The sequence below is a fragment of the Anomaloglossus baeobatrachus genome, chromosome 4 (genome assembly GCF_048569485.1).
Source record: "Anomaloglossus baeobatrachus isolate aAnoBae1 chromosome 4, aAnoBae1.hap1, whole genome shotgun sequence".
In the NCBI taxonomy this organism is placed as follows: domain Eukaryota; kingdom Metazoa; phylum Chordata; class Amphibia; order Anura; family Aromobatidae; genus Anomaloglossus; species Anomaloglossus baeobatrachus.
In genome coordinates, this window is record NC_134356.1 from 173,820,779 (window position 1) to 173,838,110 (window position 17,332).

At 49.3% G+C, this 17,332-nt stretch overlaps 1 protein-coding gene across 1 annotated transcript in view; it reads right to left on the minus strand.

Annotated features, from left to right (window-relative positions):
* Window positions 1-17,332, minus strand: part of LOC142302352 (telomere repeats-binding bouquet formation protein 1-like) — a 152,269-nt gene that overhangs the window by 59,958 nt on the left and 74,979 nt on the right. Inside the window, exons 13-14 of the mRNA XM_075343411.1 lie at window positions 2,002-2,130; window positions 1,788-1,919 (exon numbers count right to left, since the gene is read on the minus strand). Coding sequence (XP_075199526.1) covers window positions 1,788-1,919; window positions 2,002-2,130 — 261 coding nt within the window. The remainder of the gene's footprint in view (window positions 1-1,787; window positions 1,920-2,001; window positions 2,131-17,332) is intronic.

The following is a 17,332-nucleotide window of genomic DNA, read 5'->3' on the forward strand; positions in this document are numbered from 1 at the left end:
GGAGGGACCCGCAGCAGAGCAGGCTGGGGTTCGGTCACCGTCAGAACCGGTGACCATCCTCCGGGTCAGGGGTCCCCTGGACGTGGGGCCTCTGAGTGACTGCCGGGTGCGAAGCACCGTACCCGTTCCCGCTTGGGGACCCTGGCCAGGTTCCTGTTTCCGGACTGGGGAAAAGGCGTGCTGCCCATTTCTTAGGGGCAGCATCAAGGTGCAGATTGCTTGGGTGGGAAAGCGGAAGGACATGGACCCGTTCCCTGTTATAATTAAAAATGTTCCCGTTGTAAGGGTTCAAGTAATGTGCCTCCCGTAAGAGAAGAAATGAAAAGTGCTTGTTTGAATGTTTTTCAATTGTTTATATCTTTTTCAGAAAAATAAAACCGGTGATGGACGGGCAGCCCGTGGACGGTCTGCGTTAAACTAAGGGGGAATGTGACACCCTAGACTAGCCAGGTAGTCTCAGATACAACACCACACACACCCCTTCTCCGGACAGGTGACCACAGTCAAACAAAAATCCTTGTTGCCATCCTCCAGGATCTGATGTCCACACCAGGTGGGGCGGAACCAGGCGGTTGACTCCGCCCACCGAGGAGTTCACAGTCCTGGAGGCGGGAAGACACAAGAGTCGCAGTCAGTCAGAGTCAGTGAGAGAGAGTGGAGAGGAGAAGAGTAAAGACATGCACAGGCAGACCTGGGACCAGGCCTGCCACAGACTGTCTAGGTGTCTGGGTCGGAGCCCAGACACCTCCAGCAAGGTCGGCAGACGGTGGTGGCCGTCTGCAGGAGTTGGTGAACGGTCGGTGGAACCGTAGGACCGGGGTCGGGCGGTGGCCCGCCGGTACCAAACCGGGGAGCTGATTGGAGCCAGGCACCAGGCAGGGTACTCAGACCACGACTAGCCTAGAAGCCGCCCTGATAGTCGAATTTACTGATTGCGGTCTGAACCTCAGGGGTTCATTCCCACCCAAGTCCCGATTGACGGCAACAGCCCAACCATCCCGGATAAGTGCCACTGCCAAAGGCAAGAGATCCAAAGGGCCAGCGTCTGCGGGCAAACGGGCTCCTACGACACTTACACGCCGGGGAGCGGATTACCAGTGTCCAGGCACAGGAGTCAAAAACTACATAACACAGGTGCAGGGAAACGACAGCCATCACCAGCCTGTTCAGGGAGAACACCGCAGACGGCTGTGGGCCCCGTCCATTCTACCGTTTGGTTTACCAGAGACTCCGTTATCTTGTGTCAGAGTGAGTACACCAATGCCGTCAGGCACCACACCGCGCTGCACCGCAACACTGCGCCCTGCACCCCGGACCTCACCTTCCCGCGGGCCCCCGGGACCCTCGCCCCTGCCCATGGAGGGGTTAACACCAAGCTGCATAACACCGTCCCCGGGAGGCCTAGTCAACTTCAGCGGTGGTGTCCACCATACAATCACCACAAACCGTGGGTGGCGTCACGAACTTTACCAAACAACCACCCCAACCCCCCCCCGCGTGCACCGCCACTACACCCTTCCAGAGCGACGTGGTCCGGAGGCGGGAAGACACAAGAGTCGCAGTCAGTCAGAGTCATCCGCAGGGATCCTGTTCAGCGGCCACGGAATAGTGACGTGGCCACTGGACTAGGGTCCTGCTGATCAATTCACATCTGTACTGTCCACTGATTTCCAAAGTGGCCTTGAACTGGGCAAACCGGATGACGGACAGCGCTGAAACGACTAGGATGTAGCAGAACTACTAAACTTAGTGTGAACAGTTCCCAGACAGCTGAAGTGAGGACTTACTGTTATTAGACACCAAGAGCAGGATCATGGAGATACACATCTGCTTTAGATTTACCGAAGACCCCTCATCTGATAAGATTGTGCAGATCTCTCTAAAGTATTCGGCGGTGCTCAGGATTTGCTGACAATACACTGGAATGGAAGTCAGGATAGAAATATTAAAAATATTTTGGACCATTTTACAATAAATTGTCAGAATTGGGGTCATCTTTACCGTTGCTTCGTGCCAAGACCGCCAGCGTGAATAAGGAGGCTTCCTTTACCCAGGAGTGACTGCTGGATTCGACTAAATTATAGAGAAGCCTTAATCCACCACTGTCTACGAAGTACTTGCACGCGTCACCTGTAGAAAAAAAACAATACTATATTTATGCTTGTGCTATATGGCGTCACATAGCGCAAACTTTAACATACTGTAAAAGCCACGTCAGAAAGTGGGACGTGCCCTCGATTCTGGGGTCCAGTGAGTGGGACCAAGAAGTCATGTGCCCCTTGTTAGGGAATGTTCACATGTGGCGGACACACTGTGGACTTTCCAATTTACAAGAATACATTTTCAATGCAACATCAAAGCAGCAAAAAGGATGTACCGCAAGATCTGTGCGGACTTTTGTACACAGAAGATTTGCACATGTGAATATACACTTAAGGGGGCTTTACACGCTGCGACATCGCTAATGCGGAGTCGTTTGGGTCACACAATTTGTGACGCACATCCGGCCGCATTAGCGATGTTGTTGCGTGTGACACCGATGAGCAATTTTGCATCGTCGCAAAAACGTGCAAAATCGCTCATCGGTGACATGGGGGTCCATTCTCGATTATCATTACTGCAGCAGTAACGAAGTTGTTCCTCGTTCCTGCGGCAGCACACATCGGTACGTGTGACGCCGCAGGAACGAGGAAGCTCTCCTTACCTGCCTCCCGGCCGCTATGCGGAAGGAAGGAGGTGGGCGGGATGTTACGTCCCGCTCATCTCCGCCACTCCGCTTCTATTGGGCGGCCGCTCAGTGACCTCGCTGTGACGCCGCACGGACCGCCCCTTTAGAAAGGAGGCGGTTCGCCGGTCACAGTGACGTCGCCGGGCAGGTAAGTATGTGTGACGGGTCTGGGCGATGTTGTGCGGCACGGGCAGCGATTTGCCCGTGTCACAGAACAGATGGGGGGGGTACCCACACTAGCGATATCGGGACCGATATCGCAGTGTGTAAAGCGGCCTTTAGGCTACGTTCACACTAGAAAAATGATTTTTCTTAAGAAATTTCTTGCGAGTGAAGGATTAGTGCACCTGCGTTAAAAAAACGCACTAATAACGCACGTGTGTTTTGGTGCGTTTTTGGTGTGTTTTTTTCAGGTTGGTCCCTGCGTTTTTTAATGCTTTTACAGCAATAAAGCACGTTGAAAATGAAAAAAAAAATAGATAGATAATACAGAGATAGATAATACAGAGATAGATATAGATAGATAATACAGAGATAGATAATACAGAGATAGATATAGATAGATAATAGATATTTAGGGGAATAGATAATAGATAGATAATAGATAGATAATACAGAGATAGATATAGATAGATAGATAGATAATACAGAGATAGATAATACAGAGATAGATATAGATAGATAATAGATATTTAGGGGAATAGATAATAGATAGATAATAGATAGATAATACAGAGATAGATAGATAGATAGATAGATAGATAATACAGAAATAGATAGATAGATAGATAATACAGAGATAGATATAGATAGATAGATAATACAGAGATAGATAGATAGATAGATAATACAGAGATAGATAGATATTTAGGGGAATAGATAATAGATAAAGGGAATTTTGTTTACTTACCGTAAATTCCTTTTCTTCTAGCTCCTATTGGGAGACCCAGACAATTGGGTGTATAGCTTCTGCCTCTGGAGGCCACACAAAGTATTACACTTTAAAAAGTGTAACCCCTCCCCTCTGCCTATACACCCTACCGTGGACCACGGGTTCCTCAGTTTTGGTGCAAAAGCAGGAAGGAGAAAACTTATAAATTGGTCTAGGGTAAATTCAATCCGAAGGATGTTCGGAGAACTGAAGACCATGAACCAAAAGAACAATTCAACATCAACAACATGTGTACACAAAAGAACAACCAGCCCGAAGGGCACAGGGGCGGGTTCTGGGTCTCCCAATAGGAGCTAGAAGAAAAGGAATTTACGGTAAGTAAACAAAATTCCCTTTTTCTTTGTCGCTCCATTGGGAGACCCAGACAATTAGGACGTCCAAGAGCAGTCCCTGGGTGGGTAAAAGAATACCTCAATAAAAAGAGCCGAAAACGGCCCCCTCTTACAGGTGGGCAACCGCCGCCTGAAGGACTCGCCTACCTAGACCGGCGTCTGCCGAAGCATAGGTATGCACTTGATAGTGCTTCGTGAAAGTGTGCAGACTAGACCACGTAGCTGCCTGACACACCTGCTGAGCCGTCGCCCGGTGCCGCAATGCCCAGGACGCACCTACGGCTCTGGTAGAATGGGCTTTCAGCCCTGAAGGGAGCGGAAGCCCAGAAGAACGGTAGGCCTCGAGAATCGGTTCCTTGATCCACCGAGCCAAGGTTGACTTGGAGGCCTGAGAGCCCTTACGCTGGCCAGCGACAAGGACAAAGAGCGCATCTGAACGGCGCAGGGGCGTCGTGCGAGACACGTAGAACCGGAGTGCTCTCACTAGATCCAAAGAGTGCAAATCCTTTTCACACTGGTGAATTGGATTAGGGCAAAAGGAAGGCAAGGAGATATCCTGATTTAGATGAAAAGGGGATACCACCTTAGGGAGAAATTCCGGGACAGGACGCAGAACCACCTTATCCTGGTGAAAGACCAGGAAGGGGGCTTTGCATAACAGCGCTGCAAGCTCAGACACTCTCCGAAGTGATGTGACTGCCACCAGGAAGGCCACCTTCTGCGAAAGACGGGAGAGAGAGACATCCCGCAGCGGCTCAAAAGGCGGCTTTTGAAGAGCCGTCAGGACCCTGTTAAGATCCCAAGGTTCCAACGGACGTTTGTAAGGTGGGACCATGTGGCAGACCCCCTGCAGGAACGTGCGGACCTGCGGAAGCCTGGCTAGACGCTTTTGAAAAAACACGGAGAGCGCCGATACTTGGCCCTTGAGAGAGCCGAGGGACAAACCCTTGTCCATTCCAGATTGTAGGAATGAAAGGAATGTGGGTAAGGCAAACGGCCATGGAGGAAAACCGTTATCAGCGCACCAGGATAGGAAGATTTGCCAAGACCTGTAATAGATCTTGGCAGACGTTGGCTTCCTGGCTTGTCTCATGGTGGCAATGACATCCTGAGATAACCCTGAAGACGCTAGGAGCCAGGACTCAATGGCCACACAGTCAGGTTGAGGGCCACAGAATTCAGATGGAAAAACGGGCCTTGTGACAGCAAGTCTGGGCGGTCTGGAAGTGCCCACGGTTGACCCACCGTGAGATGCCACAGATCCGGATACCACGACCGCCTCGGCCAGTCTGGAGCGACGAGAATGGCGCGACGGCAGTCGGACCTGATCTTGCGTAGTACCCTGGGCAGCATCGCCAGAGGGGGAAACACATAAGGCAGTCGAAACTGCGACCAATCCTGGACTAAAGCGTCCGCTGCCAGAGCTCTGTGATCCTGAGACCGTGCCATGAAGGCCGGGACCTTGTTGTTGTGTCGTGACGCCATGAGATCGACGTCCGGCGTTCCCCAGCGGCGACAGATCTCTCGAAACACATCTGGGTGTAGAGACCATTCCCCCGCGTCCATGCCCTGACGACTGAGAAAATCTGCTTCCCAGTTTTCTACGCCCGGGATGTGAACTGCGGAGATGGTGGAGCCTGTGGCTTCCACCCACTGCAGAATCCGCCGGACTTCCTGGAAGGCTTGACGACTGCGAGTGCCGCCTTGGTGGTTGATGTAGGCGACGGCAGTGGCGTTGTCCGACTGGATTCGGATCTGCCTGCCCTCCAGCCACCGATGGAAAGCCAATAGGGCTAGATATACTGCCCTTATCTCCAGGATATTGATCTAAGGGGACGATTCTATCGGAGTCCACTGTAAGGCTTTGTTGACACGACACCCGAGAAGGGGCCCTGACTAGGAGGTCGTCTAAGTAGGGGATCACCGAGTGGCCCTGAGAGTGCAGGACCGCCACGACGGATGCCATGACTTTGGTGAAACCCGTGGGGCTGTCGCCAGGCCGAAAGGCAATGCCACGAACTGGAGGTGTTCGTCCCCGATGGCGAAACGCAGGAAACGTTGATGTTCGGGTGCAATCGGCACATGGAAATAAGCATCCTTGATGTCGATCGATGCTAGGAAGTCTCCTTGTGACATCGAGGCGATGACTGAGCGGAGAGATTCCATCCGAAACCGTCTGGTTCTCACATGACTGCTGAGTAACTTGAGGTCCAGAACGGGACGGAATGACCCGTCCTTTTTTGGCACCACGAACAAGTTGGAGTAAAATCCGCGACCACGTTCCTGAAGGGGAACGGGAATCACAACTCCTTCGATCTTTAGAGCGTCCACTGCCTGAAAAAGTGCGTCGGCCTGTGCGGGGGGTGGGGAGGTTCTGAAGAAACGAGCCGTAGGTCGAGAGCTGAACTCTATCCTGTAACCATGAGACAAAATGTCTCTCACCCATCGGTCTTGAACGTGTGGCCACCAGGCGTCGCCAAAGCAGGAGAGCCTGCCACCGACCGAGGATGTGGCTAGGTGAGGCCGAGAGTCATGAGGAGGCCGTCTTGGAGGCAGTGCCTCCTGCGGCCTTTTGGGGGCGCGACTTGGACCGCCACGCATAGGAGTTCCTCTGGCCTTTCTCCGGCCGGTTGGACGAAGAGGATTGGGGCTTGGCGGAGGGACGAAAGGACCGAAACCTCGATTGGATTTTTCTATGCTGAGGTCTCTTAGGTTTGGATTGGGGTAAGGAGGAGTCCTTTCCCGAGGATTCCTTAATAATCTCATCCAATCGTTCGCCAAATAAACGGTCGCCAGAAAAAGGCAAACCAGTTAAGAACCTTTTGGAAGCAGAGTCTGCTTTCCATTCGCGCAGCCACATGGCCCTGCGGACTGCCACGGAGTTAGCAGATGCTACTGCCGTACGGCTAGTGGAGTCCAGGACGGCGTTCATGGCGTAGGACGAAAAAGCTGATGCCTGAGAGGTCAAGGAAGAAACATAAAAAACTGAGGAGCCCGTGGGCCATGGGAGGGTGTATAGGCAGAGGGGAGGGGTTACACTTTTTAAAGTGTAATACTTTGTGTGGCCTCTAGAGGCAGAAGCTATACACCCCAATTGTCTGGGTCTCCCAATGGAGCGACAAAGAAAGATAATAGATAGATAGATAATACAGAGATAGATAGAATGATAGATAGATAGATAGATAGATAGATAATACAGAGATAGATAGATAATACAGAGATAGATAGATAGATAGATAATACAGAGATAGATAGATAGATAGATAAATAGATAGATAGATAATACAGAGATAGATAGATAGATAGATAATACAGAGATAGATAGATAGATAATACAGAGATAGATAGATAGATAATACAGAGATAGATAGATAGATAGATAATACAGAGATAGATAGATACATAGATAGATAGATAGATAGATAGATAATACAGAGATAGATAGATAGATAATACAGAGATAGATATAGATAGATAATAGATATTTAGGGGAATAGATAATAGATAGATAATAGATAGATAGATAGATAGATAGATAATACAGAGATAGATAGATAATACAGAGATAGATAGATAATACAGAGATAGATAGATAGATAGATACTACAGAGATAGATAGATACATAGATAGATAGATAGATAATACAGAGATAGATAGATAGATAATACAGAGATAGATAGATAGATAAATAATACAGAGATAGATACATAGATAGATAGATAATACAGAGATAGATAGATAGATAATACAGAGATAGATATAGATAGATAATAGATATTTAGGGGAATAGATAATAGATAGATAGATAATAGATAGATAGATAGATAGATAATACAGAGATAGATAGATAATACAGAGATAGATAGATAGAGACCCTGAAAAACAAGGCCTGCAAAACCTTTTATGCCATCCGAAGGAAATTGTATCATCTGAAGCCACCAGTGAGGGTCTGGCTAAAAATCTTCGATTCCATCATCGTCCCAATCCTCCTGTATGGCAGCGAAGTCTGGGGCCTTCACACTTACCCAGATTGGTCAAGGTGGGATTCCAGCCCAACAGAAATATTTCACCTGGAATTCTGTAAGCACCTTCTCCAGGTCCATCGAAGCACCTCTAACAGTGCCTGTCGAGCCGAGCTGGGCAGATTCCCTCTACACCTAGCAGCTCTGAAGAGGTCACTATCATTTCAGGCTCACCTACAGAGTAGCAATCCAAGCTCCCATCACCACAAAGCTCTGATATATATATGTGGGCCAGATGAACCAGGACCCCTGGCACAGCTCTCCCAAACGCAACTGGACAAAATAACCAATCACACCAGCCTGACAAGAACCAGAATCAGGAAGATGGTAGACGAGGGCCAGGAGAGGTATGTCAATGACTGGAGGACCGACATCAACACCTCACAGAAACTAACCACGTACCAGAGACTACAGAGAGACTACAGACTGGCCCCATATCTGGAAAAACTCCCGGATCCCAGAGACCGCAGGACCCTGAGCCGATATAGACTCAGTGCCCACAGTCTAGCCATCGAATCCGGTCGACACAAGCAGAACTACAAGCCCAGGGAGGACAGACTGTGCCAACACTGTGACCTGGAGGCCCTGGAGGATGAAACCCACTTCCTGCTACAATGCACCAAGTACTCAGCAGTGAGGGACACTCACTTCAGGAGACTCTCCCATCTCTTCCCGGATTTCAGCTCCATGAAGGAGGAAGAGAAAATATATATCCTGCTGGGAGAAGAAGAGAGCGCAGTGGAGATAGCAGCGCAGTATGTGAGCGAATGTCATAGACTTCGAGAAAAAGAACTATGATAAGTCATGGACTTCCATAGCCCCCCATCCCAGATGTGGCCCCCCAATCCCCGCCCTGGATATGCCCCAACCACCGTTACTACAGTCCCCACCCTGGATATGCCCCATCATAAGCCATGGACTTCCATAGCCCCCATCCTAGAAGTGCCCCCACAGTCCCTACCCTGGATGTGCCCCATCCATCCTTCCTACAGTCCCCACCCACCATCCCCACAGCCCCAGTCCCTAATGTACACTTGCTTTGGCAAAACTAATTTGTATTTGGTCCTGCCAATAAAGCTTATTTGATTTGATTTGATAGATAGATAATACAGAGATAGATAGATAGATAATACAGAGATAGATAGATAGATAGATAATACAGAGATAGATAGATAGATAGATAGATAGATAGATAGATAGATAGATAATACAGAGATAGATAATACAGAGATAGATATAGATAGATAATAGATATTTAGGGGAATAGATAATAGATAGATAATAGATAGATAGATAGATAATACAGAGATAGATAGATAGATACGGTAGATAGATAGATAGATAGATGGATAGATATTTAGGGGAATAGATAGATAATATAGAAAGATAGATAATAGATAGATAGATAATACAGAGATAGATATGCCCCATCATAAGCCATGGACTTCCCATCCTAGAAGTGCCACCACAGTCCCCACCCTGGATGTGCCCCATCCATCCTTCCTACAGTCTCCACCCACCATCCCACAGCCCCAGTCCCTAATGTACACTTGCTTTGGCAAAACTAATTTGTATTTGGTCCTGCCAATAAAGCTTATTTGATTTGATTTGATAGATAATATAGAAAGATAGATAATAGATAGATAGATAGATAGATAATACAGAGACAGATAGATAGATAGATAGATACATAGATAGATAGATAATACAGAGATAGATATAGATAGATAATAGATATTTAGGGGAATAGATAATAGATAGATAGATAATAGATAGATAGATAGATAGATAGATAATACAAAGATAGATAGATAGATAGATAGATAGATAGATAATACAGAGATAGATAGATACGGTAGGTAGGTAGATAGATAGATAGATGGATAGATAGATGGATAGATATTTAGGGGGATAGATAATATAGAAAGATAGATAATAGATAGATAGATAATACAGAGACAGATAGATAGATAGATAGATAATACAGAGATAGATAGATAATAGATATTTAGGGGAATAGATAATAGATAGATAGATAGATAGATAATACAGTCTACAGTCCCCACCCACCATCCCCACAGCCCCAGTCCCTAATGTACACTTGCTTTGGCAAAACTAATTTGTATTTGGTCCTGCCAATAAAGCTTATTTGATTTGATAATACAGAGATAGATAGATAGATATTTAGGGGAATAGATAATAGATAGATAGATAGATGGATAGATATTTAGGGGAATAGATAATAGATAATAGATAGATAGATAGATAGATAGATAGATGGATAGATATTTAGGGGAACAGATAATAGATAATAGATAGATAGATAGATATAGACAGATAATAGATAGTTATTTAGGGATATAGATAGATAGATAATAGATAGATAATAGATAGATAGATAGATATAGATAGATAATAGATATTTAGGGGAATAGATAGATAAATAAGATATATAGATAGATAATAGATAGATATTTAGGGGAATAGATAATAGATAGATAATAGATAGATATTTAGGGGAATAGATAGATAATATAGAAAGATAGATAATAGATAGATAGATAGATAAATAAGATAGATAGATAGATAGATAGATAATAGATAGATAGATACATAATATAGATAGATAGATAGATAATAGATAGATAGATAGATAGATAAATAATATAGATAGATAGATAGATAGATGGATAGATAATAGATGGATAGATAATAGATAAATAATATAGATAGATAGATAGATGGAGGGATGGATAGATAAATAGATAGATAATAGGGGGATAGATATTCTTTATATATGATGTTTCCCCCCACACACACTGCACTTCTCGCGGCCGGTATTATGTTCACATCAGCGGCCGTGAGAAATGTCCTGAAGTTACCCGCAGCCTCGCTGAGGGAGCCGCATTCAGCACTCGCTCCCTGACCGAGGCTGCGTGGAGAACTGTCACACGCGGCTGGAGCAGAGCTGGAAGTGCCGCGGGACATTGCTGTGGATTACGCCGGAGCTGTGTGTTTCGGGGGGTTAATACAGTGGAGAAAAAGGGGCTTTTTGTCTTTTATTCAAAATAAAGGATTTTTCGGTGTTTGTGAGTGTTTCTTTACTGTCACTTACAGATTAGTGACAGCGCGTCATAGACACTGCCATTACTAATCTTGAACTTAGCGGCAGCTATTGGTTGCCGTTAACTCCATATTACCCTGATTGCCACTGCATCACGGCAACAGGAAGAGCCGGTAACACGCCGGGACTGCCGCATAATGGATGCGACAGTCCCGGGGCAGCGGTGGGCTGATATTCTGGGCTGCGGGAGGGGGGGGGGGCATTAACCTGTCCCTCGCCCCCCCCAGCCTGAGAATACCGGGCCGCCACTGTGTCTTTACCTCGGCTGGACAGTAAAAATACGGCAGAGCACACGCTTTTTTTTTCTCTTCTTCTTCCTCTTCCTGTCCTAGTGACATAACTTCCCTGCAAAACGCAGGGCAGGGATTTACACTATGTCCCGAAAACGCAAAATAACGCGGGAATAACGCAGGTATAACGCAGGAATAACACAGGAATAACGCACATCACTTGCTACCTGCGTTATTCCTGCGCTATTTCATGATTACATTACAGTCAATGGAGTGAAATAAAGCAGTTAGCTGCAGAAAAGAAGTGACATGCTCATTCTTTTTCTTAAGAAAATCTACTGAAAGAATTTTCTTAAGAAAAAAACGCAGTGTGCGGACAGCTAATTTTTTTTTCCCATAGGTTTTGCTGGGAAATGACTGCAGAAAGGTTACAAGAATATCTAAAGAAATTTCTGCAGCAAAAACGGACCAAAAACGCGGGTAAAAAACACAGTGTGTGAACATAGCCTTAGGGGCTTTAGATACAGAGCTGTTTAAGTAGGATGCTGCCTGCAGCGCCTCTACAGGAAAACTGAAGTATTGCAGAATGCCTGCTAAAAATGAATACAATCCCCAGCTCTCAATCGCTAAAGGCCCCGTTACACGCAACGATATCGCTAATGAGATATTGTTGGGGTCACGGAATTCGTGACGCACATCCGGCGTAGTTAGCGACGTCGTTGCGTGTGACACCTACGAGCAACCGCTAACGATCCGAGAAACGGAAAAAATCGTTGATTGTTGACACGTCGTTCCTTTCCCAAATATCGTTGCTCACTTTGGACGCAGGTTGTTTGTCGTTCCTGAGGCAGCACACATCGCTACGTGTGACACCCCGGGAACAACGAACAACATCGTTCCTGCGTCCTCCGGCAACGAGGTGGGAGTGACGTTCATGCGGCTGCACTCCACCCCTCCACTTCTATTGGTGGCCCGCTGTGTAACACCGCTGTGACGCCGCACGAACCTCCCCCTTAAAAAAGAGTTTGTTTGCCGGCCACAGCGAAGTCGTTAGGAAGGTATGTTTGTGTGACGCATACTAGCGGTATTGTTCGCCACGGGCCCGGGATAGTAACTAAGGCTGTTTTCACACATCCGTTTTTTGCTGAGCGGCACAATACGGCGCTTTGCAGAAAAAACGCAACCGGGTTTTTTTTGCCGCTGGTTGCGGTTTTTCCGCATAGACTTGCATTAGCGCCGTATTGTGCCGCATGGCCTTGCGTTGCGTCCGTTTTTTGCCAGATGCGGCATATTACATTAGCCCATGCAGCGGCCGAATGGAACGTTGCTTGGCACGATTTTTTGTGCGGCAAAAAAAAACGCATTGCGCCGGATCAGGCGCAATGCGGCGCTATATACAATGCAAGCCTATGGACGACGGATGCAGCATCCTGCGGCAAAAACCGCATCAGTCCACCGGATGCGGTTTTTTGAACTGCGCATGCTCAGTATCAAGCCGCATCCGTCAAAAAACGGACGGGCCACATGGAAAAACTTATGCAACGGATCCGTTTTTTCAACACATCCGTTGCATAGGTTTTTAATCCGGATTGTGCCTGATGCAAAAAAACTGATGTGTGAAAGCAGCCTAAGGGGTACTTTGCACACTACGACATCGCAGGTGCAATATCGGTGGGGTCATGTTGAAAGTGACGCACTTCCTGCGTCGCTCTCGACATTGTAGTGTGTAAATCCTAGATGATACGATTAAGGAGCGCAAAAGCGTCGTAATCGTATCATCGGTGTAGCGTTGGCGAATTCCATAATTACGCTGACGCAACGGTCCGATGTTGCTCCTCGCTCCAGCGGCAGCACACAGCACACTGTGTGTGAAGTCGCAGGAGCGAGGAACATCTCCTACCTGCGTCACCGCGGCTCCCGTCGGCTATGCGAAAGGAAGGAGGTGGGGGGGATGTTTACATCCTGCTCATCTCCGCCCCTCCGCTCCTATTGGCCGCCTGCCGTGACGTTTCAGTGACGCCTCACAACCCGCCCCCTTAATAAGGAGGCGGTTCGCCGGCCAGAGCGACGTCGCACGACAGGAGAGTATATGTGAAGCTGCCATAGCGATAATGTTCGCTACGGCAGCTATCACAATGATATTGCAGCTGCGACGGGGGCGAAGACTATCACGCTCGGCATCGCAGCATCGGCTTGCGATACCGTAGTGTGCAAAGTACCCCTAAGTGTCTCCCTCTCTGTCTGTCTCTCTATCCATCTCTCTCTGTTTCTGTGTCTCTGTCTGTTTGTCTGTCTCTCTCTGTATATATATATATATATATATATATGTATATATATATCTCTGGCTGTCTCTCTCTGTCTCTTTCTGGCTGTCTCTAACTCTGTCTGTATCTCTCTTTGTCTCTCTCTCTCTGTATCTCTATCCATCTCTCTCTGTTTCTGAGTCTCTGTCTGTTTCTCTCTGTCTCTCTGTATGTTTGTCTGTCTCTGTCTGTTTCTCTCTGTCTGTCTCTCTCTATCTCTCTCTCTTGCTGTCTCTCTCTGTCTCTTTGTTTCTCTGTCTGTCTCTAAAGCGGGCTTTACACGCTACGACATCGCTCAAGTGATCTCGTTGGGTCACGGAATTTGTGACACAAATCCGGTCGCTTTAGCGATGCCGTTGCGTGTGACACCTATGAGCGATTTTGCATCGTCGCAAAAACGCTCATTGGTGACATGGGGGTCCATTCTCAAATATCGTTACTGCAGCAGTAACGAAGTTGTTCCTCGTTCCTGCGGCAGTACACATCGGTACGTGTGACACCGCAGGAACGAGGAACCTCTCCTTACCTGCCTCCCGGCCACAATTCGTAGGGAAGGAGGTGGGCGGGATGTTCGTCCCGCTCATCTCTGCCCCTCCGCTTCTATTGGGCGGCGGTTCAGTGACGCTGCTGTGACGTCGCTGTGGCGCTGAACGAACCGCCCCCTTAGAAAGGAGGCGGTTCGCCGGTCACAGAGACGTTGCAGGGAAGGTAAGTCCGTGTGACGGGTCCAGGCGATGTTGTGCGACACGGGCAGAGATTTGCCCGTGTCGCACAACCGATGGGGGCGGGTACGCACGCTGGCGATATCGGTACAGATATCGCAGTGTGTAAAGCGGCCTTAACTCTCTTTGTCTCTCTGTTGCCTCTCTCTTTCTCTTGCTGTCTCGCTCTCTGTCTCACTCTCCCTGTCTGTCTCTCTCTTTCTCCCCGTCCTTCACTCTCTCCCCATACCCCTCTATCGCCGTCCCTCTTTCTCTCTGTCCCTTCGTCTCTCCCTCTTCATCTCTTCCTGTCTGTCCCTGTCTGTCTCTCTCTGTCTCTCTATCTGTCACGCTCCCCGGGTCCTCACCCCCGCTCCCCGGCTCACCTGCCACGCTCCCCGCGCTCCAGCCACCGGATCCCGTCCGTCCCAGGGTCCCTGGACCCCGATCCCGGCACCCGACAGCTTCCCTGGACCTGGCCGGCTCCCCTGCGTCCTCCTCGCAGCCTCCTTCCCTGGCTTCTGGCACTCGGGCGGCGCGCATGCGCATTAGGGCGCGCGCGCGGTCACTGACCCTTTCTTAAAGGGCCAGCGTCCATTAACAGGAAATGAGGTTGCACAGGTACAGGGTATATAGGGGGTCATTGTCCAAGGGGGCGGGGCCTGATCTTCGTGTTCCCTGAGCTAGGAGTCAGGTCTCCTGGTGTTTATGTGCCTATACTCACCTATCTCTCTTTGTAGAGCCGTACCTGCCGCGCCATCCGGCCTGCTGTGTCCTGAACCCCGCACGCTGTCCGTCTGCCAGCTGACAGTCCGTACCATCTCGGATCCCTGCGGTGACCCGTCATCCCGCTCCAGAGGTTCCGGACCCCGCCTACTATCATCTCGGCTTCCGAACCTGAGCTACGTCACCAGTACCACCATCTGTGACTCCGTGGTCCCAGGGACTCCTCCGCTGCCCTCACTTGCACGGACTGTTCTGCCGCCCTTCAGTGCTTCAGCTGCCGGACTCCTTACCACCATCTTAGAGTCCGGTCCAGTGGATCCACCTCCTGGGTCTACCCGACCGCCCGGCCGTGACAGTAAGATCAGGCCATGGATCCCGCTGCAGCACTATTGGCCCTGCAAGAGGAACTCCAACGCCAGCGTGAAGTACAGACCCGCATGCTGCAATTTATGACCTCCGTGGACACCCGCCTGTACACGTTACAAGCATCCATGACGCCTGCGGCACCCAGGTCCTCCAATGGACAATCCACGGCTCCCGCACCAGTGGCAGCCTCGTCGGGTGCTTCCCAACTCCGGTTGGCTTCACCACCTCGTTATGCTGGAGATCCCAAGACCTGCAGGGGCTTCATTAACCAGTGTTCTCTTCATTTCACGCAGCTGCCACATCTGTTCGCCTCTGACCAAGCCAAGGTCGCCTTTATAATGTCTCACCTGGAGGGCGAGGCGCTAGCGTGGATGAACCCCTTGTGGGAAAAGGAGGACCCTATGACCAAGGATCTTCAAGAGTTCCTGCAGGCCTTTCGCAGCACTTTTGACGAGCCGGGACGCGCCTCTGCGTCTGCTTCATCCCTTCTCCGCTTGCGTCAAGGAACACTGACGGTGGGCCAATACGCCATTCGTTTCCGCACGTTGGCTTCAGAACTCAGCTGGAATAATGAGGCCCTAACAGCCGCCTTCTGGGAGGGTCTCTCAAGCCGCATCAAAGACGAGTTGGCGGGCCGTGACGTGCCCTCCACCCTAGAGGCCCTGATTGCCCTAGCAACTCGAGTAGACATCCGTTTTCAGGAGCGCTCCAAAGAGCTGTCTCGGGAGAGACGTCCAGTCCGGCATCCCTCTCCTCCACAGAAGCCCTCCGTACCTCAGTCATCAACAGCTGGGAGTCCCGTCCACGAGCCCATGCAGATTGACCGAGTGCGTCAGTCTGCACAACGTAGAGCAGAGCGGCTTGCCCAGGGTCTCTGCTTTTACTGCGGTGAGGGCACACACCTCCTCCGTTCCTGTCCGGAAAGGCCGGGAAACTCCAAAGCCTAGGGTTGGTAGGAGAGGCCACCCTAGGTGCTGGGACTCTCTCTGATCCGGTCACATGGACCGTGCAAGTGACAACGGGAGAGACGCGGTTCACGGCTGAGGCCTACCTCGATTCCGGGGCAGCAGGCAATTTCATCCAGCAAGCCACCGTGGACAAATACCAAGTGCCTGTTATTCCACTCAACAAGCCCCTGGTGATTGCCTCTGTAGATGGGAGACCCCTTTCTGACACCATCTCCTGGACCACCAGGCCGGTTGAACTGCGGATCGGTGCTCTTCACACCGAGACCATCGCCTTCTACGTCCTCCCTCACATGTCCCATCAGATCCTGCTGGGTCTTCCATGGTTACGGGCCCACGAACCATCAGTCAGCTGGGGTACAGGCGACATCACCCGCTGGGGTTCTTCGTGTCATGAGAAATGTCTAAAATCCACACAACCCATCCGACAACCTCTGGTTCCTGAGAACCTACCGGGGCTGCCCTCGGCCTATTGGACTTTTGCGGATGTCTTTGATAAAAAGGAATCCGAGGTACTGCCGCCACATCGTCCATACGATTGTGCCATCGACCTGCTCCCTGGAACAACGCCACCACGAGGACGGATATATCCTTTATCTCCAGCCGAAACAAGGGCTATGTCTGCTTACATCTCAGAGAGCCTGGCAAGGGGATTCATTCGGAGGTCCTCCTCTCCTGCTGGAGCAGGTTTCTTCTTTGTCAAGAAAAAAGAGGGCGATTTACGCCCCTGCATCGACTACCGGGGTCTGAATCAGATCACAGTCAAAAACAAGTACCCTCTGCCGCTCATCCCCGAATTGTTTGACCGACTTAGGGGGGCTCGTGTGTTCACCAAGCTGGACCTTCGGGGTGCTTACAATCTGGTGCGCATCCGCTCTGGTG